Here is a 25,471-nt window from a genome sequence, read left to right on the forward strand (position 1 = left end):
TGAGATCGTTTTCTCCCGATGAGTTTGTTGTAACGTCTAGCTTCCTCGGGGTTTTAGTCGGTTCGTTGATTGATGTGGAAGGTGAAGCGTCTCCATAGTTGCGTTGGTCTGGAGCTTGGATATTGGTATCCGCAGAAGTTGTTAGAGACAAGGTTGGCGATCCGACATTTCGTTCGTAAACTGGGACTCTAAAGGTGGTGCAATGAACCTTGAACTGATAATGTGACGGTATTTGGGAATAGTTAGCCTTGAATCTGTAGCCTCGGGGACATACCCATGTGACAGCCAGGGTTCTGCGAGTAGTTTCCTAGTAAGTCCCCCCCAGCGCCGGTTGGTACGAAATGCCGGGTCAAGTTCAAGCTGAGTCTGCGAAACACTTGGACGCCATACGGGACATTGAGTCTTGGGTTGTCATCTTTGATTGACGGTCTCTTATTCTTTGCTTTTGCCCGGCATACGGAGAGCCTGAGTCGGCAATCATCATCTTGGAAACCCAAAGACCGGATCTCATCGCAGCAAAATGCCTGTTGAGCCTTTTACTGAGGGAGATGAGATTGGAGCTGACGATATGGAGAGATGGATGGAATGGTGGGGTTCAGGCTAGATGCTGAGTAGACACTGTTGATTGAGCTGATCATAATGCGTTTACTGTATACTTCTAGACCCAAGGTACATAAGTTTAGTTTCGGGATCATGGTCCAAGGTAGACTGAACCTTGTGTGTATCAACTCCCCCATATATCATGAGACATGGGCATCAAGACACGTGAGACGTATATGCAGTCACCATGGTGACATGTGCAAGAGCAATAGGCAGGAACTCATACCGTTCCTTCCTATTTGGGAACGTCGTCACCTACCCCAGTTCCCCCATTGCCTTCAGCCACTGGAGGAATATAAATACCTCCCCCCTCCCACTTTCTTTCTCTTTTCTTTTCTTCCTTCTTCATCTCCCCGCTGCTTCTCAGCTTTCCCCATGGTCTCCAGTCACCATGGTCTATCCACCATAATATTCCCCCATCCCCACGTGACAACTAACAATATGCTTACTTATTTTTAGTTCCTTCCTTGTTCAATATAATAAACATAGAATAATATTTTCCCTTCTCCCCCCCTGGTTGGACTCATACTAGCTTGCCTTTAGGTTGATGGTGGGACAATCCACGGTGACGACTCTGGACTATGGGCCTTTTCATCTTGAACATCCATCATGACCTTGGCATCTATCTTGACCTTGACCATGACCACGGTCCATTGTGGCCTTGGGCATTCGCCATTGATACTCAACATGGCTTTCTACCTTGACCACCTGTCACCTTTCATGACAGTCCACTGTGACCTTGATCACCAACCATGACTATCAACCATGACAGTCCACTGTGCTTTTGCCGTGCCCACCATCACCATCACAACAATCTTGGTCTTTCATCTTGGTCACCACCCATGGTGACAACCAACTACGATAACATGCATCCCTTTCCCCCAGTCTTGCGTGTGTTGACTGTTTCCTAGAACAAACAACCTTGGAGGCCTGATGCGATGATGGTACCAACCGCGGTAATGATCCTCTCCACCTTTGGACTTAACATCTTGACCAACCTTTCGTCTTGACTACCACCATCCGCCATGACCACCATCCATGAGGTGCTTCGAGCAACCATCAACCTCTCCTGACCTCAATCAACCAATTCCACCAGTCTGACCGTGGCGGGCTTCACAGCTTCAGGACAATCGGCAGACCAACCAACCACCTCAACCATCCACCTCGATCAACCACCTCAATCAACCGATTCCACCAGTCTGACCGTGGCGGGCTACGGCTTCAGGACAATCGGCAGACTGGTCCACCAAACAACCACCCACTTCGATCATCCACCTCGATCAACCACCTCAATCAACCGATCCCACCAGTCTGACCGTGGCGGGCTACGGCTTCAGGACAATCGGCAGACTGGTCCATCAACCACCGATACCGCCAATCAACCACTTCAACCACCTCGACCAACCACCTCGATCAACCACCTCAATCAACCGATTCCACCAGTCTGACCGTGGCGGGCTTCACAGCTTCAGGACAATCGGCAGACTGGTCCACCAAACAACCACCCACTTCGATCAACCACCTCGATCATCCGCCTCAATCAACCGATTCCACCAGTCTGACCGTGGCGGGCTTCACAGCTTCAGGACAATCGGCAGACCAACCTACCACCTCAATCATTCACTTCGATCATCCACCTCAATCATCCGCCTCAATCAACCGATTCCCCCAGTCTGACCGTGGCGGGCTACGGCTTCAGGACAATCGGCAGACTGGTCCACCAAACAACCACCCACTTCGATCAACCACCTCGATCAACCGATTCCACTAGTCTGACCGTGGCGGGCTTCATAGCTTCAGGACAATCGGCAGACCAACCAACCACCTCAACCATCCACTTCGATCAACCACCTCAATCAACCACCTCAATCAACCACCTCAATCAACCACCTCAATCAACCAATTCCACCAGTCTGACCGTGGCGGGCTTCACAGCTTCAGGACAATCGGCAGACCAACTATCCACCACAACAACCATTCTGACCTCTGCTTCTGGCCTCTCTTCCACCAAACAATTCTCATGACAATCATCTTGGCCTTTGATCTGGCCTCCCATCCAAAAGCAACATCCATCCAAAAGAAACATCCATTCAAAAGAAACATTCAATCGAAAGAAACATTCAATCGAAAGAAACATTCAATCGAAAGATCTATCGCAACCTTACACCATCCAACATCAGAAATTATTATGACCTTCCGTCTGGCCTCTCATCTACCAAAAAACACCAATCCAAAAAGAAACATCCATCCAAAAAGAAACATCCATCCAAGAAACATCCATCCAAGAAACATCCATCCAAGAAACATCCATCCAAGAAACATCCATCCAAGAAACATCCATCCAAGAAACATCCATCCAAGAAACATCCATCCAAGAAACATCCATCCAAGAAACATCCATCCAAGAAACATCCATCCAAGAAACATCCATCCAAGAAACATCCATCCAAGAAACATCCATCCAAGAAACATCCATCCAAGAAACATCCATCCAAGAAACATCCATCCAAGAAACATCCATCCAAGAAACATCCATCCAAGAAACATCCATCGCAACCTTACACCATCCAACATCAATACCAACATCAAAAATCATTGTGGCCTTCCATGTGGCCTCTCATCTACCAAAAACCATCTATCAAAACCTTACACCATCAAGAACAACATCAACCATCTGAGACTCACTCCTCTCAAAAAGTTATTCACCATGAAAAAATCATTTTCGACATACATTTTGACAGTCAAAATTCTTTATTATCTACCATAATAATCATCCTTCCGACCATTTATGACAACCACCTCCCAAAAATGACAAATCATCCATTTTGACCACTTTCGCCTTGACCGTTTACAATGAGACTTTCGATCTACTGTGACTACTGTGACCACCACCTTCCATAAGACTTTCCATCTCGGCCATCCACAACGGTCAGCATCAATCATAGGCCTCTCCATCCTGACCTACCACCATGAGTCTTCCAATATTAAACATCCACTGAGCCTTCCATCAACCACGAGTCTTTCCATCTTGATCGTTACCGCAACCACCATCCACCATGGCCACCATTCATCATGAGACTTTCCATACAATGTGACAATTGTGGCGACCATCAAACACATGGCTTTCTCACTTGACCGATTCCTGCGGCCACCACTTTTATCATTTGCTACGACAACAATGACCATCATGTCGTCAGCTATTACAAATATTCTCACAACCTTCATACGGTTCTCTGCCTCGTCAACTCCAAGACTCGATGGAACCTACAAACAAACAATAGCCTTTGCAAAGGTTCGGGTCAAAAAGGATTTTCAGTACCATGTACAACCCAAGCAACCATGGTCAAACCAGCAGCCTCAGAGTGGCCGCACACAGTTTCTGGGTCAAAAATGCTCGTCCAGTACGTCCAGTTGTCAAATCACTCTTACCGACAAGTGTCTGTCGACATCGGTCAATCAAGTCTTTTTCAAGTCTCATCATTATTCCAATTCAACATCGCCAAAATGGTTTTGTCTGCACAAAATATCGTTCGTATGTCATCAGGGATTAGGTAGAAAGGAGAAATCAAATTGTTTTTGTTTATCATTTTATCTATAAATTTTCCTGTTCTTGAACACATGCTTGAATTAAACCTATCCATCTTCTCTCTCTGGCCCGTAACCCCAATATCTAGAGCACACAGGGGCCCATGAGTTCCCTGTAATGATCGACAGGCACAAATTTCCTAGACGCCAGCCTATCCGGCGAATCAATAACAGTGTATCGATTTAGCTCATTTTTTGACTGACTTCCACTGAACTGAACAAGCTCCTACCACAGAAAGAGCCCCCATTGCCACTGACACGTAGAATGCATTTACCAAGCCACTGTTGTATGCTGCTATTACAGCCGGTAGCAAACCCCTGGAAATTGAATTCTGCAAGGCTGTGGCCCCAAGATCAACTACCCTGGTGGGGTCCACCCCAGGAATATGAACCAAATGTTTCGCGAGCTCATTTGTGAAGATATTCTGTGCCACGGAGATAAAGACCGCCCCGCCCAAGGTCTGCGAGAACATAACCGTAGCTGTCGCGATGGGTATATCTTTCGGGGGAAGAGAATTTTGGACAGCGATCAAGGCTTGTTGCATTCCAACACCCACTCCAGCCCCGAAGATAATCTGGTATCCAATCCATTTGCCGGAACTTGTCTCCGGCTGGAATGTAGACAGAAGACCAGCGCCGATTGCCATGAGAACAGAAGAGAGGATCATGAAAGGAGCGTAGTAGCCAATGGTGGTGACTAAGACTCCGGCAACGATTGAGAAGATAACCTGGGCTAGAAGAAGAGGGAGATTCCTGATACCCGATTCCATTGCAGAGGCGCCTTTTGTCGCTTGAAACCAAATCGGGAGCTTTTTGATCAGTATGATGTGAGATGACTGTCAACTGACTGAAGAAAACTCACATAGTAGACCAAAACAAAGAAAGAGGCACCTAAACCAAATGTGAAGGCCGAACTTCCCCATACGTCGCGTTGAGAGAAGACTCGGGGAGGCAGGGTGGCATTTTCTTGTCGCCAAACCTGCACACCTATGAAAACCACCATAAAGACCGCGAAGAGCACAAGCAAGGCAATTACTCTGCCATTGCTCCAAAGGTATGTGGAACCTCCCCACTGTAGGGCTAACAGCAGGCAGACGATTGATGGGATGAAGAAGAGCGTTCCGATAATGTCAAACTCTTTAATCTGCTCAGCAAAAGTATGGGTGGGCTGGGTTCTGGGAGGTGACTGGTAGCAAAGCATCACAAAGACGAATGTAACAGCCCCAAAAGGGAGATTAATATAGAAACACCATCGCCATGAGACATGATCAGTGAATGCGCCGCCCATCCTATAAGCAATCAGTACACGTCGGCTGATATCACAGTCTAAGGGACATACAATGGCCCAGCGACACTAGCAATTCCATACATTCCCCCCACCAACCCAGTATATATAGGCCTTTTCTTAAGTGGCACGGTATGCGAGATAATCAGAATTGCACCAGAGAATAAGCCCGCTCCTCCAATTCCTGCAATTGCACGGCCAAGAATAAGACCCAGCGAGTTTGGAGTGACGCCACAAATAAGGGATCCTAGTTCAAATATAGCCAGCGCGGATAGAAACACCCATTTGACGTGGTAGAATGTGTACAGCTTTCCGAAGACAAGCTGCATAGAGCAGGTCGTGAGGAGGTATGCACTTCCATACCAGCCTACGTCGTCGAGGGCGTGGAATTGTTCCGTGATGTGAGGGATAGCTGTGGCGATGATTGTGTTATCCTATATTATTAGTATACAACCGCAAACTGGGTTATATGGAAGAGAGATTCACCAACGCCATGCAGAACACAGCCAAGCATAGGGCCAATATAACGAAAGTCAGCTTGGCAGCTGATGGCTGCTTTTCTTCGTTGTCCATGATTTTTATAATTTGAGAGTGACTCGACTTCTAACGAACAATAATCGGTGGTAAATGAAGAAAATTATTTTTTTCTATCAGATCTATCGCTGTTTATAGATTTCTAGACAGTACACACCCCTTTTCAAGGCTGTAGGGCATCTCGGATCACTATCGCACCCGAAATCCGAGGATGAGGAAATTATACAGAATCTCCGAGTCGTGTGGATAAATCAGCAGACGGTGACTGGTCGATATATAACTGGATCCGAGACTAAGTAGACTTGCTCTATTGTTGAAATAGACTCTCATTAGTGTATCCTCTCTAAGCCCCTGCTCTTTGAATGTTGGTATGTAGTACATTAGTTTACCATATACTTACATCCACAACCAATCTAGACAACTTCTCGGTCTGAAAGACCGTCAGATATAGAACTGAGAACTGTTATACAATCTCAATTCACTATACCTTGGCATATGGAATCTCCATCCATGTCCACTGGTTGTTATAGATGACTAATGTCCGAATTCGGGACATTCGGGCGTGTTCCGTCCGACCTCCGAGCATCCAAGGGGATCTTCGAGCACTTCTGGTTTATCTAATTCATTTTCACAGTCGATATGATTGGGTCTCGAGCTAAAAATACACTCCGACAAGCAGTATGTTACTACACAGTCTAAGTCGTTCGAACTAACATGCTGCAGTGTGACCTGTGTTACTCAAGGAAGGTACTTGATTCTCTGCTTTGCTCCGAAAAAAAAATAAATACTATGCCTTGTATTGACCCGTCAAGGTCAAAGGTGATCGTGAATTAAGATGCAAAAATTGTTCTATTGCCAAGGTAGAATGTCGCAGAAGTCGCCTTCAAAGAACATCCTATGCTCGATCATCGCGGTATGTTGTTACTCAGCAAAAGATAACTACGTCTAATAACATTGCAAGGATTGATGCTCTCAAGCGACGTCTAGATAAATTAGAGAGTTCTGCTCATCATGCCGAAGAGTAAGTTGTTCATGTTCTTTTTGACGGCTACTGCTGCGGTTAACAAGATATCAGAGAGTCAGAGCTAAGCCCCGAACATGATGAAATAAGAGCGGAGGACGCTAAAGCAAAAAGACACAAACAAAATGATTGGCCTCCAGGATCAATAGGAGAGACTTCCGTGGTGGCTACTCCAGACGAGTCAGCTCACCGCGCCACAGAAGCACATCAGCTTATCCAACAAGAGCTCGAACAGAACGGCCATGTGACTCAGGACAGGATGGGCGTGCTTCACACAGCCTTGGAACTCGTCAAACAGATGTCTTATCAGACCTCATCTTCTACGCATCTTGATTTGGAGACTACGATCACTGATGAAGTCACTGGATCAGAGCCATCGCCCCCAGAACTACTGTACATGATGTTGCCTGGTGAATCTCCACCCATCGGTACACATAAATTCAATCACTGAGATTATTGAACAGGAATGACCGGGAATGAGGGCGATTATAAGCACCTCCATTGGCCAGATCATATCTCGAGTTCGACTTTGGAGAACATGATTCTTTGCTTGGTAGAGAATGGGGGCGACGAACATCTTCGACTGCATTATCGGGTATGCGTTTACACAAAAGTGTTTTTCTCTGCTCTCAAATGGTCCCAGATCTACCACAGCCCTGCGGTCATTGGACGACTGGAAAAGTCACAGCGACAATACAAGGCTATCGCACTGGCCGCACTGTGTCGTGTTCATTTTCTCTCACCTCCCAGCCTTTCACTTGTTCAAGCTCTGCTGTCTGGGGTGAGTATATCAATTAATTCCCGAGAATGGGACAAAGACACTAATCTGACAGGCAATGCTAATGCAATATATCGGAAACGTCTCGCGAAGCTGGTCGCTAACAGCTTTCGCAGCCCGCGTGCTCGTGTCTCTTAACAGCCACACCGTGGAAGCCAGACGACTACTACGAACAGAACTGGTCGAAGATTTTGATCTATGTCTTTACTGGTGCTACTATCTTGACAAGGTCCTGAGTGCTCTTTTCGCACGACAGCCCTCGCTTCCCAAGTTGTATTTTGACCCTGTCTCGTTGATTCCCCTGGATTCTGCAAATCCACTTCAGAAGACTGTGAAGGTAATGGTCGAGATGGCGAAGGTTCAAGAGAGTATACTGGACATGCAGATCAGCCGTGCAGAGAAAGGAGCGGTGGATATATCCCAAGTTGATTCTCTCATTCAGAAAGCCGACTCTCTATTTACTCATATCAAAGAAGTAAGTTTGTGCATTTGTTTAGTTGATATGTCGAGTTACTGACTGTAAAGACTCGATTGACTATGCCTGAAGAGCTTCAGAATGAATTCGACGCCGCAGAGTTCGGATATTTCGCCATGATGACTAGTATTCTCAAATACAGTCGGCCGGCATACACCTCATTTTCTCATCATGAATGCCTTGACTTTGCACGAAAAGCTCTCAGCAGCTTGAACTCCATGTTACATCCCGCTGGCTTGGATCTAGACACGGTAGAGCCGTATCCTTCATTTTTATCCTGGTGTGTCGCCGTCAACTTCTGAAATTTCTTTAAACTAACTAAAGCAGGACGGTTTTATTGTACCCGCTGACTCCTTTCTTTGTGCTTTTCTGCAATGTCGTCTCATCGTCTCATTACAAAGACTTTGGCTTGATGCAAGATATCACGAGAGGGTTATCTCGGTTTGTACACGCAAACAAATGGATTCACAAAGTTCATAGTCTTTTCAACATGTTCCTCGGTTTATGTGGCCCGTTAATGCAACATGTCGGTTCGGAGAAGCCATGGAGTATCGGACACGATGGGTCGGTCGACAACACATTACCGCATGAAAGTCTGGAACATACAGATGAAAGTCTGATGTGGGACTTGTTCACTGCCCAGCCTTCGTTGGAATGGTTTGATCTGGATCTAGGCGACATTTGATTCTACTCTAGGTTAACATACATGTGCCCATGTGGGTACAAAGTTGTCGACACTTGCCCCCAATGCTCCATAATATCCTGTTCTTGCTATCTCGTCGCAGTAATGCCAAATATTCAAGAAAGCATAGATGTCTTAACGAGATAGTCCGTCGTCCTTCACGTAGAATTCCTAGAGGCATCAAGCGCAACTTTGCTACTTCTCGGACCATAATTTATCACGCCTTTAATATGATCATCAAGGAAAGGGATTGGATTCTGCCCATTTCCATCATGAAGGCTTGCAATTCTTCTAGCCAGAGACGAGTCCTGGGGTTTATGTCGAAAGATTGTCCAAGTATGGCTTTTCTTAGATAGCCGGAGTAGATAGACAGGTAGGACAATCACCTGAAGGTGGGCGTTATCATAGTCGTACTCGTCGTTATTGAAGTCGAGCGCGAAGTAGGTGTGTCGTGGCCAGACCTCCACCGCTAAAAGTCGTAAGTTCTCTTTTTCGTTCCAATAATCGACAAAACTTTCGATTAATGAGCGAGTTGAGGCTAGGTAGTCTTCACTATTCAATTCTTCGGTGGGTAGGTCGCCTAGGATTCGGATTGAACGGTGCGTTTTGAGGGCATCGGATACGGTTTGGTGTATTTTTTCCATTGGGTGTAGAAACTTTCGTCGGGTTGATTTGAGTGATAGGAGGGGAGAGGAAAGAGTTGGAAGTGGACAGATTCTCTTTTATAAGAGGATGCAAGGTTGCAAGGTGCACGGACTGGATAGCTAATGGCGGGTTGATTCTTAGAGCGTACGATGTCTCTGTGTGCAGGTTAGGCTACAAGACCTCTTGACTTCTCATCTTCCTCTAGATCTACTAGAGCAAAGCAATGATACCTAGTGTATCAACACTGAATTTTCATTCCACCTGTCTTTCCATCTCAGCTTCCAAGCCAACAGAAATTGGAAACTCGTTTATGAAGAGCTAAAAAACAGCAATATAGCAAAACATCTCACATAACTATTCATATTCGCAACCTCCACAACCTCCAAAATCTTCATAGTCACCACATTCATACGACACAGCATTGGCCCCTCCACCGCAGTCATAGATGCCATAATCATCAGAAGACGCCCCAGAATAATAACACCCATAGTCCTCGACGTCCAGGTAGCTCTGGCTCGCCCCAACTTCGCTGGAAGATAGCTGGCTGTCCAGAAGAGCTGAGTATGACCCTGTATCTTCATCTTCAGTTACCTCATTACTAAAAATAGACGAAGACGGACCAGGCTGGTCTTGTTCACTGCTTTCGTCGAATTCAGTCTCATCGGCAGGTAGAGATATCCCAGGATATCGGTCTTGATCCTGATCCTGCTCTTGCTTGTAGTCCTGCTTCGGACTCTGATCCTGATTTCGATTTAACCCACAATCAGAGTCTTGACACCCAGTCACAACAGTAGTAATTTCCTCCGGCACAAGAACCGTCGAACCCGTCCCCCAATTCGGCCCACACCCAGCCCCCAAATGAGATCCCCATCCAGATCCATATCCCATCCCTGACCCATACCCATAGCTTGCGCCTCTATATCCCCCACCAGACCCATGATATCCCATCATAGACCTCAAACTAGATCTCGACCCTGACACTGACTGTGACCCAGATCCAGATCCGGACATCTTATTCTTCAATGCATTCTCAATCTGCTTAAGCGGTTTTGCGATAGAGCGCCAATGCCGTGTACTCCCCGTACTCGGCTCGTAAAGGTTAAGATCGAAGGCCCAGTTGTGTTGTCTGCATTGGAAGCTTTTACATCTATGACATGGTCAATATATGAGACTGGGACGATAAGGCCGAGGACGGGAATAAATAATGATAAATTTATAAAAATCCAGTGTTTGGATGAGGGACCTCACTCGTTCATCTTGATAAAATTCGTAGCTAGAATGTCATCTTCCGTGACTTCTTCGAAATTCCCATGTTTGTCACTTGCGATGAAATACCGGATAGATTCTATCGGACCGTTGATGACTTGTCGTACGAGCTGGATGCAGACGCTGGCTTCGGAGGGATCTGTGGATCCTTTTAGGTTGTTGATTGTTGTGAGGGCCCATTTGGTGAATTCGGTGAATGTTTGCTCGTGTTCGGGGTCTGGGAGGGTGGTTGTTTGGAGGGTTGTGCAGCAGAAGAGATTGGTTGACATTTTGATAGGCTGTTTTCTTGTATGAGGAAATAGGGGATGTTTGTGGTGAATGCTAAGAGGTAGTATGGGGGATTTATTGTGAAAATAGAGTCGGGCTATGTGGGTGAGGTCGTCAGGATGTGATGATTAGACTCCTACTCGATTAGGAAACGGAGCTGTTCTTCCCACGTGCTGAACCAGGGCTGACTTTGCGGTTATTATCGGGAATGAAGATATATCTGCCGTTTCTTACCATTTAGACGTATAGCATGGTTGAGTTGATGAGATTTGTCAAAAAGAGTGGGTGGCATCCATGGTAGGAAGTTGAAGAGACATCTATGTTGTGTACGTCATAAACATGGAAGGAAAGTATCGAAAAGAGGCTTTGAATTAATTAGTGTCAATGACTTTTATGTCAATTAGACATGAGAAGTAAAAGAAGACTAATATACAAGCATTTGAAAACCTCTGGAAAAACTCATCATCTCAGACATAGTCGTATCACTCCTGATCCTCATCCGCGAAAAGATCACTATTATTGAAAGGCCAGGAACTCTTGCTGTCGTCGTCATCGCTGTCCGACTTCTTGTTAGAGAATGGGAACTTGGGACGAGATTCCTTCGAGAAAGCTGATGAGAATAGCTTAGTGGAGGAGGAACTTGGCTCCGCCGCTTCTGCCGATACATGAGCTGGACCAGAAGTGGAAACTTTGGTGCTCTTTTTACCGGTATACAGAGCGCCGTGGCTACCGTTGACAACCTTAGTGTCGAGCCCAGTCAGGTCGAGACCCTGCTTTCCAGCGGCATTGCCGCTAGTTTGCTGGGGATAGCTGCTGCAGGCGTCGTAGTGGCTCTTCGGGGGAGCGTGGATGCTATTTGGGAAGGTCTCGGGTGCCTCGATGATGGTGGCCATGAGACCAGCCTCGACGTGCCACTCGATGTGGCAGTGAAGCATCCAGACGCCTGGGTTATCAGCGCGGAAGCGGATGACGGTGTGGCCATTGTTCTGGACCATGATGGTGTCGCGTCGGATTGGGGTTTTGGAGACGGTGCTCTGGAGTCCCGTGTAGAAGCCACCGTCAACTGGAGTACGCTGCAGGACTTGGAAGTGGTGGCCGTGCAAGTGCCATGGGTGCAGGTTGTTGTGGTGGTTGTTGATCACGATTTCGACGACGTCATTGTGCTTCACAACGAAGGGGTTCACTTGACCGTATACTTCGGGGTTGGAGGAGAACTCGGCTCCGACTGTGTTGGCAGTGTAGAGAGAGGGTACCTTCGGCGCGATGTAGGTCTTGTTATTGACAGTCAGGCGCGGGACACCATCAACCAGGGCGATTCCAGTGTCCATGATGATCTGGTGGTCCACGGGCTCAAGCAAGGGCTCGTGATCTGCCGGTACCAGGTTGACATCATCCACAAAGTCATCGTTGAAGTCGATGTGGTGGAAGACGGGAGGCGCGGGTAGGGGCTTTGCCTCATCGTACACCAACCAGGCAGTGGCGTTGGGGTTGTAGTTCTCTGGGATAGTGCGGTTTTCGAAGATGAACATCATGTTGATGTCCATGGTATCCCAGATGGCAAAGTTCTTGCTCGTGTCAGACTTAGTTTTGATCAATACACTCATACGCTGACCAGTTGCAACACGCAGGAACTTGTCTCCAGCAGGGTGGGGTTCGGTATAGACGCCGTCGACCTCTACAACCGTCATCTCGTGGCCATCAATCACCCAGAAATGACCGGGCCAGTTTCCAACACAGATGATATGGACGAGGTACGTCTTGTTAGGCAAAACCTTGATCTTGGTGTTGGTTGAGTCGTTGATCAGTGACGCATCAGGGAGAGGCTCGGCGCCATGGTTTTTCGCATTCTCTGTGGACTGATAGGTGTTGAGCAAATCCGGCATCTGCTGGTGGTACCAGTCGCTCAGAGTGAGGGTGAACTCATCGTCGTAGTGGAACGGAGGACTGGGGTCGTGGACAATTAGAGCACCACGGAATCCATCGGGGTACTGGCCCATGTTGTGCGAGTGATACCAGTATGTTCCAGTTTGGTTGATCTATACTGCAATTAGGATGTATTCGTCTCCTCGCACTGGTGATCACTTACATCGAAGTGATATTGCATGTGCTGGCCGGGAGCAAGAGGGCACTGGGTAACTCCAACCGCGCCATCCATAACACCACTGCCCTCCTGACGGATACCGTGCCAGTGGATACCCGTGGACTCATTTCCAAGGCCGTTGTAAACATCGACGATCAGCTGGTCGCCCACGTTCACATCAATTTGTGGGCAGGGCCATTGACCATTGATACCAATGACTGGACGCTCAAACCCATCGGGGGAGGCATTAACCCAGGTGACGTTCCAGTTCAGGTAGACGTCCTTGGCTGCGGCCAGGCCAACGCAAGTGGCCAGCGCCAACAAACTAAACTTTGCCATTGCAGAATTTAACGAGCGAAAACGATTGACAGCCCGATTCAGAAGGGTAATAAAATCCTCCGAAAGATTGTATTCGAGGCTGAATCGACTAGAAAGCAAAAACGAATGTAAAAGCGCGCGGTTGTCGAAATCAGCGCGAGTCGGCCGCTGTGATGGATGTCAGAGGAAGGAATCTGGAAACCGGGCCTCTTTAACCATGGCGAGAAAAAAAATAACAAAGGTGGTTGTGTCGATCTGCAGGGGCCTGGGTATGCTGGCCGGGTCAGATCGTATTTTGAGGTTCGCAAGAGTGTAATTGGTCGTGCCTTCATTCATGAACTTCCGGGTGTGGGATTACAGGGCAGAGAGTCGAGCATTATCGAGTTCAGGCTTTGAGCTGCCTTGTTTTGTTATTGAAGAATGCCCTAGGTGGGCTCCGAAGGGCGGAATGCAGATAATTCACCTAGCTAGGCCCTGGTTCCTGGACTGTCATGCAAGGGGGAACATACTCGAGGACGAAAGGCTTAGCTGTTCCGAGTAAACAGAATGAACAGAGTATACGCTTTCATTATGCTACTCAATATAACACAGAATATCATGATTGTGCATCATAATATGTTGGAGATATCTTCTTCAGGCCACATAGATTGCGGAGCGTGATCGACCAAAACCCTAAGTCCACCCTGTAAGTCATACGACAATCATATAGTGAAGAAAGTCACCACAGTCCCCTATAAATTTTTCGATATACTATTCTAAGTACTCCCTGATAAGAATCCCGTCGTGTGACGTTGCACTGAAATTTCTTTCGATCTGCTACAGCGGCAAAAAGAAAAAAAAAAGAGGAAATAAGAGGCCAAAGCAGATTTGTTATCTTCCCGGAAAAGCGGGGGATTTGCACTTTAGTCGATGGCTGAAGTATAGACATGGACAAATCATATAAATCTGCATGTCGGCCTAAGCCATATACATATATGATACTATACCCTCTGCCAATGACGCTGCAGAAATGATAGAAAGTCCGAGACGGAAAACCTCGGCCCAGAAAAGAGAGCTAAGTGGCCACCCCCACAAAAGCCCAGGAACAAGGTACACCAAAAGCGCTAAGGACGCTTCTGATAAGCTGTGGAGTCAAAAATACACGGATTTAGTCACTTTGGTAGAGAAGAGATAAGTGCGAAGAAATTTATAGGCAAAAAGCTGTAGGGGAAAAAAAATAGAAGGAGGGGTTGTCCACATGAGTCTTCGCTTCACCTTTTTTTTGAAAGAATATCCTTGCACATCAAATTTCCCAATATTTAATACCTTTGACGACATACGTGGATGGCGCTTGTTCACTTCAAATAGCATCATTGAACTTCGATGGCGTAATAGTCAACCTTGATCCGACTCACATCTTCTCTCTCTCTCCCTCTCTCTACAAGGACTCATGGATCAATCAATGGCTCTCATCGATGCGCAAGTTCACTTCCTAGTGAGTCATTCTACCTAGGTACCCACCTAGAGCAACTGGCAACACCTACTAACCAAATGTCAGGAGGAACGTATTGTGCTGGTACACATCCCGCTGGAGCTGTACCCCTACTTCGTAAAGTCTGTCATAAGACTCATCTTTGATGAAATCCCACCACTGGAAGACGAGACAGATGACGATGCTGCATTTGATGATTTCGAACATGTTTCGGAGCATGGCTACAAGCCACCCGCATTGATGAATGTCTCCATCACTCCAGTCGAAGTCTCGGTCATGTGTCCAAGACGTCTGGTCGACAAATATTTTGCCCCGGTCTTGGACCAACTCGATCAGTTGGATGTCTCCCTCCGCTCACGTCTAGTCGTGAGCGAAAATGACTACATTGCCATGCAAGTCCTCGGTCAAGGCCTAGAGGCCGGCAAGCGGGTCTTGGAATTGACCAGTCCACTGGCCCTCGCAGGAATGTATGTGAACCCCACTATCTTTCCCATCTATACGAGAAAAGCAACACCTAGCTGACCTCCTTATAGCTCCATCTTCTTCATCTCAACCTACTTCTCCGACTACATAGTAGTCCCGCAAAAAAAGCAAAGCAAGCGTAATGACCGCGCTAGAAAAAAGAGGCTTCCAATTCGACAACACCTCAGCCTTCATCACAAACCCCCTCAGCCCAACCATCGAAAGAAGACTCAGCGACCTCATTCCCCCAGGAACACCTCCCCCCTCAACTCTAGCCGAGCTTCAAACCCGCACCTTCAACAATCTCCGCAAACACCAAATCACCCCATCCGTAGATCACTCCCTGCGTCTAGTCCAATGCGCCGCCCACCACGAATACCACACCCAAGAATCATCAATGTCCATCCTCCGCGACGCCCTAACAACAGTCCTCCTCATCGATGAACCCCGCTTTCTTTCCTTAACCCTCGCATCCCTCGATCCAGCAGCCTCCCTCCTCATAGAGAAGCGTCTCCTCCCCCGCTTCGCACGCCATTCATCTTCCTCCGGATCAAAATCCTACGAAGACGGCTCCGGTCTCCTCCTAGGCTCAAAAGAAGACCATCTCATCCCAATCACCCTAGATCTCCGCGACCTGCCCCTCGAAGCATCCGGTATCGTCTGCGGCGTCGCAGGTCGTCTCGCTGACGCAGCTACCACTTCTCATCACACTTTCTCGGATTCAAGCGTCGGAAGTGGTGCTAGTGGTATTGTCGGATCCGTGCCTCAATTTTTTGATTCTTTCGGGACACGGCTGGCCGCTCTTGGAATCGATAAATCACATCTTACCTCGACCTCTGCGCCCTCCCATGGATTACATCCCTTGCCATCATCCACGCATCATCTCCAGCCTGATGTGGATGTCGCGGGTGCGGTCGAGATTAGTTTCTTGAGTACGGCGCGCGCGGGTACGATTATTGTTGGTGAGGATGAGCTTAAGAGGGCGATTGATGCTCTTGAGGAGGAGAAGATGCAGTCGCCTAAACTTGGGGGGATTCGGTTGGACTCGTAGGGTTTGTCTGATAGTCTGCAGTGTGGTTGAGGGTGGTTTGGGCTTTGGAGATTTAGGGTGACTGGTTTGATATGACTTCTTTTGATGTGTATATGTGTTCATGTGTCTATGTGCTTATGTGGTGCCTGGGTATCGAAAAGTTTTTGTTTCGGGCTTGTTTTAATACTTGTATATTTTATTCTATCTCATGACTTTTTGAGTGCATCATTCCCTCTATGGATATCTATGGATTTCATAAGTTTGTCGGCTTCGACATACGAGTTGTATCACTGGAGACGCGTTAAACCCACTTGTTGGGCATTTGCGTGATATATCTAGAAAGATATATCTAGAACGATATATAGGGCATCATGCCAACGTCATGAGATGAGCAAAATGAAAACCATGAGAATAAAAAATGTAAGAGGAATTCGTTCCATCCAGGCAATATCTGAGAAACACAGTCATATTTTTTCCATATCCAGTCCTCACCTCTGCAAATCACACAGAGACTTGTTCCGGCACCCGAAGGAACCTATCCTCACATCTGCATGAAACGTCTACAACTCGAATTTACCTCCAACTCCATTATCAACTTCCACCGAAATGAAACAATTCAATAGTACAAGTACGAACAATGGACTTTCAACGTCCCTGGCCCGTTCCGATCTCGCATCGGTGATGTCGTGAAACTATCAGTGACGAACTGTGACGAATGCGGAAGCCCACACAACATCGATTATCATCGATTTCTGGGTCTAGGGGTGGTTTCACATTGACAATCGGGGAAGGTCAGACCAAGACGCGAGTTCATGTCTCATGCCCGGGTCTTGATTGAGAACTTCCAACTAGGACATATTCGGAAGATGGTATATTTATTGACCGGGGAACCGAGAGTCGATAGATACACCTATAATATCTCATACCGAACCACCTTGCGTCGACAGATTACATAGCTTAGACCTGACGTGGATTGTCGGCTTTGACTTGCCCTTCGTGACATCTACATCCCCATCCAGCTGATTACTCTTACATTGCTCGGTATATTAAATGTATTACGCCATGTAGAGACCAAAGCTGACACCTGTAACAATCTCACTCTGAGTCATTGTGGGTACGAGAAATAGTAAAAAATTTCATAATCTTCCCTTTTATTCCACTCAACCTCACATCTTCCCTTTCCCAGACGGAGAACATTTCCAAGATGCCGGAGAATATTTCCGCCCAAGACATCATCAACACCTTAAATCTCTCTCCACATCCCGAAAAGGGATACTACATCGAGACCTTCCGCGACCGCCATTCGACAAATGATCGCTCACATAGCACCTGTATTTACTACCTTCTCGAAGGAAAAGCCGGTCTTTCGCAATGGCACCGTGTTTTAGATGGTACTGAGGTATGGCATTATTACGCTGGTGCTCCTATGCAACTATCACTTTCCTGGAATGATGGGAAACCCGTCCGGGATACCATTTTGGGAATTGATCTTGGAAAGGTGAGTTCTTGTATACATGGATTTATAGCCTGTTTTGTGCTTGGATTGGCGCTTAATCTTTACAGGGTCAACGACCACAGGCTATTGTTGAACGTGGAGAGTGGCAGCATGCGAAAAGTTTAGGTGATTGGACCCTTGTGGGATGTACGGTGGCTCCGGCTTTCTTGTTTGAGTCGTTTGAGATGGCTGAAGCCGGGTGGGAGCCACACTCGGATGCTTGATGAGGCTTAGAAATACTTCATGTACGTATAAAGGTTGAGAATGGCATGGATTTCTACCTCGAACAGTCCAAGGACGATTTCAGCGTGGAGGCGTGAAAGATCTCATGTAACTCAGAATAGGTTGTAGCCTTGATGCTCAGAAAAGTATCAAGGCACTTCCAAGGTTGTTTGATCTATTATCTCAATATTGAAGATAGTGCTGGGCTTATATAACGGCCCAATGCCCCCGTAAACATCTCTGATGATCCCAGGCCAACCTCCATGTAGTGGTACCTGTGAGATATACCTATCTTCGCCTTAGCCTTGCACAAAATGGCTGCACTGCCCTTGCAGATGGGAGAAGCCCGTCGCCAAGTCGATTGGAGTGTCACATCGAATGGAAGTCGGTAGAGCGTAGTGAGGCCGCCGCAGACCTTATTAGTAGCACATACATCATTCCGCACTGCGTCCTTGTTTCGCCAGCGATGGCATAAGTAGCGCGTGGTCATTCCATAGCCGGGGTATTGATGTCGACGCGAGGGCAAGTCGCTCCGCCATGATAGCTTGTCTTCGATTGGATCAAGCCCCATCATCCATAGACTCTGACGGTACCTGAAAACAACAATTAGCACAATCTCAACCCAAACCCATAAAATATTATTCTTACCATCAGAGCATCCAGCAGCCCAATCACCAACACCCTCATTCCACGCCACACAACTAACAGCCTTAACCTTCTCCCCAACAGGCACAGCAGCTATAACCTCCCCTTTAAGAACATCCCAAGCAAACGCCGCCGCCCCTGCCGTCCCATCTGTCCCTCCCTCCTCACTCCCACTAAGCACAACCGCATCCCCCATCGCAAAAACAGAGCGAACACGCAGCTCCGAATTCCGATACGAATGCCCCGGCTTCCCAACCCCACTACGCACACTCTTCTCCCCCAAACGCATTGAGAAGCTTCCCATCCATCCGGTCCAGCATGCGGATATACCCATCCAGCGTCGAAGCGAGCAGTGCGTTCCCGTCGCTTGAACAGCGCACGCTCGTCACAGGGTGCGCGAGAACATCGACAGTCGTCTTTCCCGTGCGAACGTCGTAGATCCGTGCGTGGCCGTCGTAGCTCCCGCTTGCTATCGAGTAAGTCCCCATATGCACGTGTAGTGATGAGACTGTGTCTGTTGCTTCGGTGAGGGTTTGGATGGGCTTGTAACTTGTGGATCGGGTATCCCAGAGGTTGATTGTTGTGTCTGCACTACCTGAGGGGAGGTTAGATTTGGATTGCTCGGAAGAAAAGAGTAGGGGAATCTGATGGGCTTACCCGTTACCACGACCGAGTCGCCATCGCCGGCGAATTGCACGGCTTCGACCCGGCTGTTGTGGCCTGACCAGCGTTTGGTCGTGATGCCTTGTTCCACATCCCAGAGGAAGACTTGTCGATCGCCTCCTACGCTGGCGAAGCGCGCGTTGTCGGATGACACGGCGATGTCCAGGACCGAGTAGCCATGCGCTTCGTATTTTTGGATCGGGGATGTGGTTTCAACTGCTGTTATGTTATCGGAGTTGTTTGGAATGGCGCGCGAAAGGTGTACTGCTCGGTCTGAGGAGCCTGTGAGGACATAGGTGCCGCCGGAGCTTGAGAAGGTTACCGCGTTGACGGGGCCTGGAGGATGTTAGCGCTTGTGATTTGGAGGATATTTAGAATCAGGAGAGCATCTGGGTGTCTCAAGCTTACCATTATGTGTTTTTAGAGTGTGGATATGCCTGGTTGGGAATATTGTCCGGGGCATGGCCGTCGAGTTGAGGTGGGGAGGAGGAATTGGAGTTCAGAGGATGCGGGATGGAGCTCGGAGCTTCAACTCTGAAGTCCTCAATGATGCCGGGAGTAAAACAAACCAATATTACTACTTTACTTCGGATCTAAGCCCAAAAGAATTAATTCTGTATTTCATACGGAATACAGAAGAAGTTATTATCAAGGTTGTAGACACACCATCGCTAGCTACCAGCGGTAAATGGATATAACAAACAAAACGAACCAAGCCCTCAGATAAAGGTGCTTCCAAGCGCGAACAGCAAGACATAGGGTACTCAAAAGAGAACAAAAAACAAGAGCATGGTTCGACTCCCCTTTTGAACGATCCGGGTCGACTCCCGGTAAAATTGCATCTTAACGACGTCCGTGGCTGCGGGTGCCGGAACCCTGTAGACTCTCGATCTCCTGCTCGAGGGATTTGATACTGCGATCGATTAGCAATGAGTTCATCTGGACAATACTTTGGAACGTACGCTGCATGAGTGGCCTCGAGATCTTTGTTGAGGCGGTCGCGCTCTGAGATAAGCTTCTGCTCCCACTGGCGGAAACGCTGCTCCTCGACCTTGACTTGCTCGGTGAAGCGCTTGCGCAAAGTCTCCTCTTCCTCCTTGAACTTGGGGTTGTCGAGTTTGCGTGGCCGGGCCTCGCCAAACTTGCGGGTCTCCATCTGCTGGGCACGGTAGGCCTCGTAATGCGATTCTTCCGTGGTGTGAATAAGGTCGAGCATGTGGGTGCGGATCAGGATCGAGCGGAGCTTCTTGAAGTCGCAGTGGTCCTCGTTCTCCACCTCGGCGACACCCCAAGCGTACTGACGACCCTTAACAACACGACCATCGTTAGCCTTGACGTCCTTCTCGGAACCGATGACGGCGAAAGGCATGGCAGCCATAAGGCTGCGGGCGTGGGAAGCAGCGTGCTCGTCGTCCTCCTCCACGGGCGGGGTGTAAATCTTGATGCCCTGGGCTTCGATCACAGCGCGGATCTAATCAATTGTTAGTCCAGATATCCTCCTCCCCTGTACACTTGTTCCACTCACTCTATCCTTGTAGCGAACCAGATCAGCGTGGCTCAGGGTATCAGCCTTAGCAACCACGGGGATCAGGTTGACACGGGAGCTCAGGCGCTTCATCACCTCGATATCGAGAGGCTTCAGGGTGTGTCCGGTAGGGCGGATGAAGTACAGACAGGCGTGAACACGCATGTCAATCTTGTCGGTTCGGCGGGGCTGCTGCTCCTGGAGCATGTATGACTCGTGCTGGTCATCCAGGAACTCGATAATGGGTTGCCATGAATCACGGTTGTTCACGTAGTCTCCGAATCCAGGGGTATCAATGACGGTGAGGCGGACTGGAAAATCGATAACTCATCAGCTCTCGAAACACGAAAGTCGAAACTCCTCCCCCGACACGGGAATGTTTGGGTCGCACCTTTGAAGAACTTCTCCTCGAGCTCAGCCTTGGTGATCTCAATCTCCACAGTTCGGTCAACCTGCTTCTGGTGGCGGCGCTTGTGATCGGCATAGTTCTTAATGGTCGTGGAAAAGAGGGTGTTGATGAATGTTGTCTTTCCCAATCCTGACTCTCCGGCAACCTGATCGATGCACCATTAGCATCAATACGCGCGGAGCATTTCCTTCTGTTGAACACACCATAATAGTGAAGGCTGCACCCCGCTTCGCGACAATCTTGTGACTATACAAGCTTGATTAGAATCTTTCCCCGTATTCACCGTGATCACTCGAAGGTACACACCGCTGGTTGGGGAGCTATATCAAACACGGCGAGTTAGCTTCAGGACATCATAAGGAGCATACTGGCATCCGAATAGCTTACGTTGGCAATGCCAATGGGCGAGGCGGTCTCGGTCGACATGGTGGGTTATAGGGGGGAGATTAAAAACAATTCGGAATCAACACAAAAAAGAAGATGAAGAAGGAGGTCCCTATGTAGAGTACCGATATTGAGAAGAGTAAATCAGTCGACTCCTGAGGAGAAAAAAAAGAGAAAAGGAGGAACACGGTGAAATCGGATCTCTCGAACTGCCCGTCGCTGCTTCCCCCTGAATCTCCTTTCGTTTTCTGGAGTATACCTCGCCTTGCCTATCTGGGTTTAGCGTGATGAGCTAGTCCTGATTGGGCCCGGATTCGGAGCATGGATGATCCGAAGGCTCTTATCACGGTAGCTGGTTGAATTATCTCTAATTTTTTGATCTTTGAGATCGCCGACAGCCAAAATGAAGACAGACTTCAAGGTATGTACTACGCTTTGGATTTTGATCGCCTACAACTATCAGCTTGCGTCGAATCTGAGGATTAATATTGACAATTTCAATTTTAGTTCTCCAACCTTTTGGGGACGGTATATCGCAAAGGAAATCTTCTCTTTACTCCCGATGGTACATGCTTGCTTTCGCCAGTAGGCAATCGAGTCTCGGTCTTTGATCTAGTACAGTATGTGTCGCTCGGTACTTTGCTTGGTGACTTGAAAACCAGCCCGCTTACAATTGCTCTTACAGAAATACTTCATATACCCTGCCTTTTTCGCATCGTACAAACATCGACCGCCTCGATCTTTCGCCCAAGGGTAATCTTCTGTTGACTGTGGATGAAAATGGCCGCGCAATTTTGACCAATTTCCAACGGCGCATCGCCATTCACCACTTTTCCTTCAAAGGACGAGTCTCCGCACTCAAATTCTCCCCGTCCGGCCGACACTTCGCCGTTGGCGTAGGAAGACGCCTGCAAATTTGGCAGACGCCCTCTACTCCCGGCACCGAAACCAATGGCGAAATTGAATTCGCCCCGTTCGTTCTACACCGGGATCTTGCTGCCCACTTTGACAACATCGAAAGTGTGGAATGGTCCAGCGATTCACGCTTCTTGCTCACTGCCGCTAAGGATTTGACGGCGCGGGTATGGAGTATGGATCCGGAAGAAGGCTTCGAGCCCACCACTTTGGCGGGACACAGACAGGGCGTGGTGGCTGCCTATTTCAATGCCACACAAGAAGTGGTAGGCACTTACTGGAAATTGGCTCAGCTGGAAATCCCATACTAATCTTATATATAGATTTACACTGTCAGTCAAGATGGCGCCCTCTTCCGCTGGGAGTATGTTACGAAAAAAGACGAGGAAACGATGGAAGATATTTCCGACGCCCGATGGAGGATCGTCAAAAAGGATTTCTTCATGCAGAACGACGCCAAGGTCAACTGTGCTGCGTTCCATGCGCAGACAAACCTTCTGGTAGTAGGCTTTTCCAACGGTCTATTCGGACTCTACGATCTGCCAGAGTTCAATATGATCCATCAATTGAGGTACATCAATCTGTGACACCCTCCCTTTCGCAGTGACTAACAGACCTTCTTCTAGTGTCTCCCAGAGCAACATTGATGTTGTCACAATCAACAAATCAGGCGAGTGGCTAGCATTTGGATCGTCTAAGCATGGTCAACTGCTGGTGTGGGAATGGCAGTCCGAGTCATATATCCTCAAACAACAAGGGCATCTTGATTCTATGAACGCCCTCGCATATTCACCAGACGGTCAGAGAATTGTTACCGCTGCCGATGACGGTAAAATCAAGGTTTGGGATGTCAAGTCAGGCTTCTGCATTGTCACCTTTACGGAACACACCAGTGGAGTGACCGCATGTCAGTTCGCGAAGAAGGGAAATGTCTTGTTCACAGCATCTTTGGACGGTTCCATCCGTGCATGGGATCTTATTCGCTACCGTAACTTCCGAACCTTTACAGCACCATCCCGACTGTCATTCTCCTCGTTGGCCGTGGACCCTAGTGGAGAAGTGGTCTGTGCCGGTTCACCGGACTCCTTTGACATTCACGTATGGTCTGTGCAGACCGGTCAATTGCTTGACCAGCTCTCCGGCCACGAGGGCCCTGTTTCCAGTCTTTCTTTCGCTGCCGATGGCAACCACCTTGTCAGTGGAAGTTGGGATCACACAGTTCGCATTTGGAGCATCTTCGGTCGGTCACAGACTAGTGAACCCCTCCAACTCATGTCAGACATTCTCAGTGTGGCTTTCCGCCCAGATGGGCAACAAGTCGCTGCATCTACGCTAGACGGTCAGCTGTCATTCTGGTCTGTTGAAGATGCTGTGCAGCAAGGAGGAGTTGACGGTCGCCGTGACGTCTCTGGGGGACGCCGAGTGTCCGACCGCCGTACAGCTGCCAATGCCGCAGGCACCAAGTCTTTCAACCGAATCACATACAGCGCAGACGGTAGCTGCATTTTGGCCGGTGGAAACAGCAAGTATATCTGTTTGTATGATGTTGGAACAGGGTCATTGATCAAGAAGTTCACCGTCTCCGTCAATACCTCTATCGATGGCACCCAGGAGATCCTGAACAGTCGTGACATGACTGAGGCTGGTCCCCGTGCTCTTATTGACGAGACTGGTGAGGCGTCTGATCACGATGATCGTGTTGATAGCACTCTTCCTGGTGCGAGACGCGGTGATGCCGGTGCCCGCACCACACGCCCGGAGATTCGCGTGACATCTGTGGATTTCGCCCCGACTGGACGCGCATTCTGTGCAGCCTCTACCGAAGGACTCCTTGTCTACAGTTTGGACACTGACTTTATCTTTGATCCCTATGATCTGGACATCACAATCACACCGTCAAGCATCCTTGCCACTCTAGATGCTGCTAAGGAAGCCGCCACATCCAACGCTGTGGATGAGGAGAACACATTCCTCAAAGCCCTTATCATGGCCTTCCGATTGAATGAACAAAAGCTGCTCCGTGTCGTATATGAAGCAATCCCTCCGTCAGATATTCCCCATGTGGTTCGGTCCGTGCCCTCCGTCTATTTACCTCGCCTTCTCCGATTCGTTGCACATGCTGCCGAAGAAACACCCCATCTTGAGTTCAACCTCATGTGGATCGAGTCTTTGTTCAGCAGTCATGGTCGCTACTTCAAGGATAACACAGGCACATTCGCCACCGAGCTTCGTGCCGTCCAGCGTGCTGTCGATGATATTCGCGAAAACCTGAAGCGGTTGACAGAAAAGAACCTTTACGATCTTAACTACCTGCTCTCGAAGCCTATTCTCGAGAACAAGAAAACTAGCAGTGCTTTGTTGGCCATGGAGACCGAGGATGCTGAGGTTCCTGATGATCAGATGGTTGATGCTGACGAGGGAGATGGTGATTGGGTTGGCTTTGAATGATTTTCTATGAGGGTTTCGTGTATGTCTACTTGCATCTGAGCCAGGCGTTTTGTATATTGCAAAGACCAAAAAGGGAAATAGACAGAGGCCTTTTGCCTGTGAATAATATACTCCAAGTTTTCCGCTCTGAGACCTCAAACGGACCCTTTGTCCGTCGCCTAGCAAACGCTCTCCTGTTTCTACAATAAACAGAGGCTCCTTAATACTATCCGAAATATCCTGTGCCACCCTCTCTTTGCCCTTCTTACATGTTCCTACCACCGAAC

General features: G+C 48.2%; 9 protein-coding genes across 9 annotated transcripts; 5 read left to right on the forward strand and 4 right to left on the reverse strand.

Annotated features, from left to right (window-relative positions):
• Nucleotides 1–1,625: 1,625 nt before the first annotated feature.
• N7500_007316 (uncharacterized protein) lies at nucleotides 1,626–2,371 on the forward strand (the record flags this gene model as incomplete). The annotated part of the gene is made up of 3 exons (XM_056678460.1): nucleotides 1,626–1,643; nucleotides 1,697–1,841; nucleotides 1,938–2,371. The coding sequence occupies 3 exons, from the start codon at nucleotides 1,626–1,628 to the stop codon at nucleotides 2,369–2,371; spliced, it is 597 nt and encodes a 198-aa protein (XP_056533460.1).
• Nucleotides 2,372–4,373: 2,002 nt separating this feature from the next.
• Nucleotides 4,374–6,043, reverse strand: N7500_007317 (MDR family MFS transporter; the record flags this gene model as incomplete). Its single annotated transcript, XM_056678461.1, has 4 exons — nucleotides 4,374–4,994; nucleotides 5,048–5,474; nucleotides 5,525–5,904; nucleotides 5,957–6,043. The coding sequence occupies 4 exons, from the start codon at nucleotides 6,041–6,043 to the stop codon at nucleotides 4,374–4,376; spliced, it is 1,515 nt and encodes a 504-aa protein (XP_056533461.1).
• An 826-nt stretch (nucleotides 6,044–6,869) lies between these two features.
• Nucleotides 6,870–8,963, forward strand: N7500_007318 (fungal specific transcription factor domain-containing protein; the record flags this gene model as incomplete). The annotated part of the gene is made up of 8 exons (XM_056678462.1): nucleotides 6,870–6,917; nucleotides 6,982–7,025; nucleotides 7,080–7,435; nucleotides 7,490–7,620; nucleotides 7,669–7,806; nucleotides 7,859–8,278; nucleotides 8,329–8,558; nucleotides 8,606–8,963. 8 exons carry the CDS (start codon nucleotides 6,870–6,872, stop codon nucleotides 8,961–8,963), a joined length of 1,725 nt encoding a protein of 574 aa, XP_056533462.1.
• A 996-nt stretch (nucleotides 8,964–9,959) lies between these two features.
• On the reverse strand, nucleotides 9,960–11,140 carry N7500_007319 (uncharacterized protein; the record flags this gene model as incomplete). Its single annotated transcript, XM_056678463.1, has 2 exons — nucleotides 9,960–10,752; nucleotides 10,854–11,140. 2 exons carry the CDS (start codon nucleotides 11,138–11,140, stop codon nucleotides 9,960–9,962), a joined length of 1,080 nt encoding a protein of 359 aa, XP_056533463.1.
• Nucleotides 11,141–11,620: 480 nt separating this feature from the next.
• abr1 (multicopper oxidase abr1) lies at nucleotides 11,621–13,557 on the reverse strand (the record flags this gene model as incomplete). The annotated part of the gene is made up of 2 exons (XM_056678464.1): nucleotides 11,621–13,174; nucleotides 13,225–13,557. The coding sequence occupies 2 exons, from the start codon at nucleotides 13,555–13,557 to the stop codon at nucleotides 11,621–11,623; spliced, it is 1,887 nt and encodes a 628-aa protein (XP_056533464.1).
• A 1,420-nt stretch (nucleotides 13,558–14,977) lies between these two features.
• Nucleotides 14,978–16,520, forward strand: N7500_007321 (ACT domain-containing protein; the record flags this gene model as incomplete). Its single annotated transcript, XM_056678465.1, has 4 exons — nucleotides 14,978–15,010; nucleotides 15,074–15,474; nucleotides 15,541–15,608; nucleotides 15,658–16,520. The coding sequence occupies 4 exons, from the start codon at nucleotides 14,978–14,980 to the stop codon at nucleotides 16,518–16,520; spliced, it is 1,365 nt and encodes a 454-aa protein (XP_056533465.1).
• Nucleotides 16,521–17,703: 1,183 nt separating this feature from the next.
• N7500_007322 (cupin domain-containing protein) lies at nucleotides 17,704–18,218 on the forward strand (the record flags this gene model as incomplete). The annotated part of the gene is made up of 2 exons (XM_056678466.1): nucleotides 17,704–17,997; nucleotides 18,063–18,218. The coding sequence occupies 2 exons, from the start codon at nucleotides 17,704–17,706 to the stop codon at nucleotides 18,216–18,218; spliced, it is 450 nt and encodes a 149-aa protein (XP_056533466.1).
• Nucleotides 18,219–18,786: 568 nt separating this feature from the next.
• aspC (septin CDC12) lies at nucleotides 18,787–21,884 on the reverse strand (the record flags this gene model as incomplete). The annotated part of the gene is made up of 11 exons (XM_056678467.1): nucleotides 18,787–18,809; nucleotides 18,865–19,034; nucleotides 19,132–19,456; nucleotides 19,519–19,860; nucleotides 20,376–20,437; nucleotides 20,487–20,995; nucleotides 21,050–21,360; nucleotides 21,441–21,603; nucleotides 21,662–21,704; nucleotides 21,765–21,778; nucleotides 21,846–21,884. 11 exons carry the CDS (start codon nucleotides 21,882–21,884, stop codon nucleotides 18,787–18,789), a joined length of 2,001 nt encoding a protein of 666 aa, XP_056533467.1.
• Nucleotides 21,885–22,233: 349 nt separating this feature from the next.
• N7500_007324 (snoRNA-binding rRNA-processing protein PWP2) lies at nucleotides 22,234–25,205 on the forward strand (the record flags this gene model as incomplete). Its single annotated transcript, XM_056678468.1, has 5 exons — nucleotides 22,234–22,263; nucleotides 22,350–22,462; nucleotides 22,528–23,023; nucleotides 23,081–23,328; nucleotides 23,384–25,205. The coding sequence occupies exons 1-5, from the start codon at nucleotides 22,246–22,248 to the stop codon at nucleotides 25,203–25,205; spliced, it is 2,697 nt and encodes an 898-aa protein (XP_056533468.1). The 5' UTR covers nucleotides 22,234–22,245.
• Between the last annotated feature and the right edge of the window lie 266 nt (nucleotides 25,206–25,471).

Source organism: Penicillium coprophilum (assembly GCF_028826855.1).
Source record: "Penicillium coprophilum strain IBT 35676 chromosome Unknown utg000004l_segment0_segment0, whole genome shotgun sequence".
NCBI lineage: Eukaryota > Fungi > Ascomycota > Eurotiomycetes > Eurotiales > Aspergillaceae > Penicillium > Penicillium coprophilum.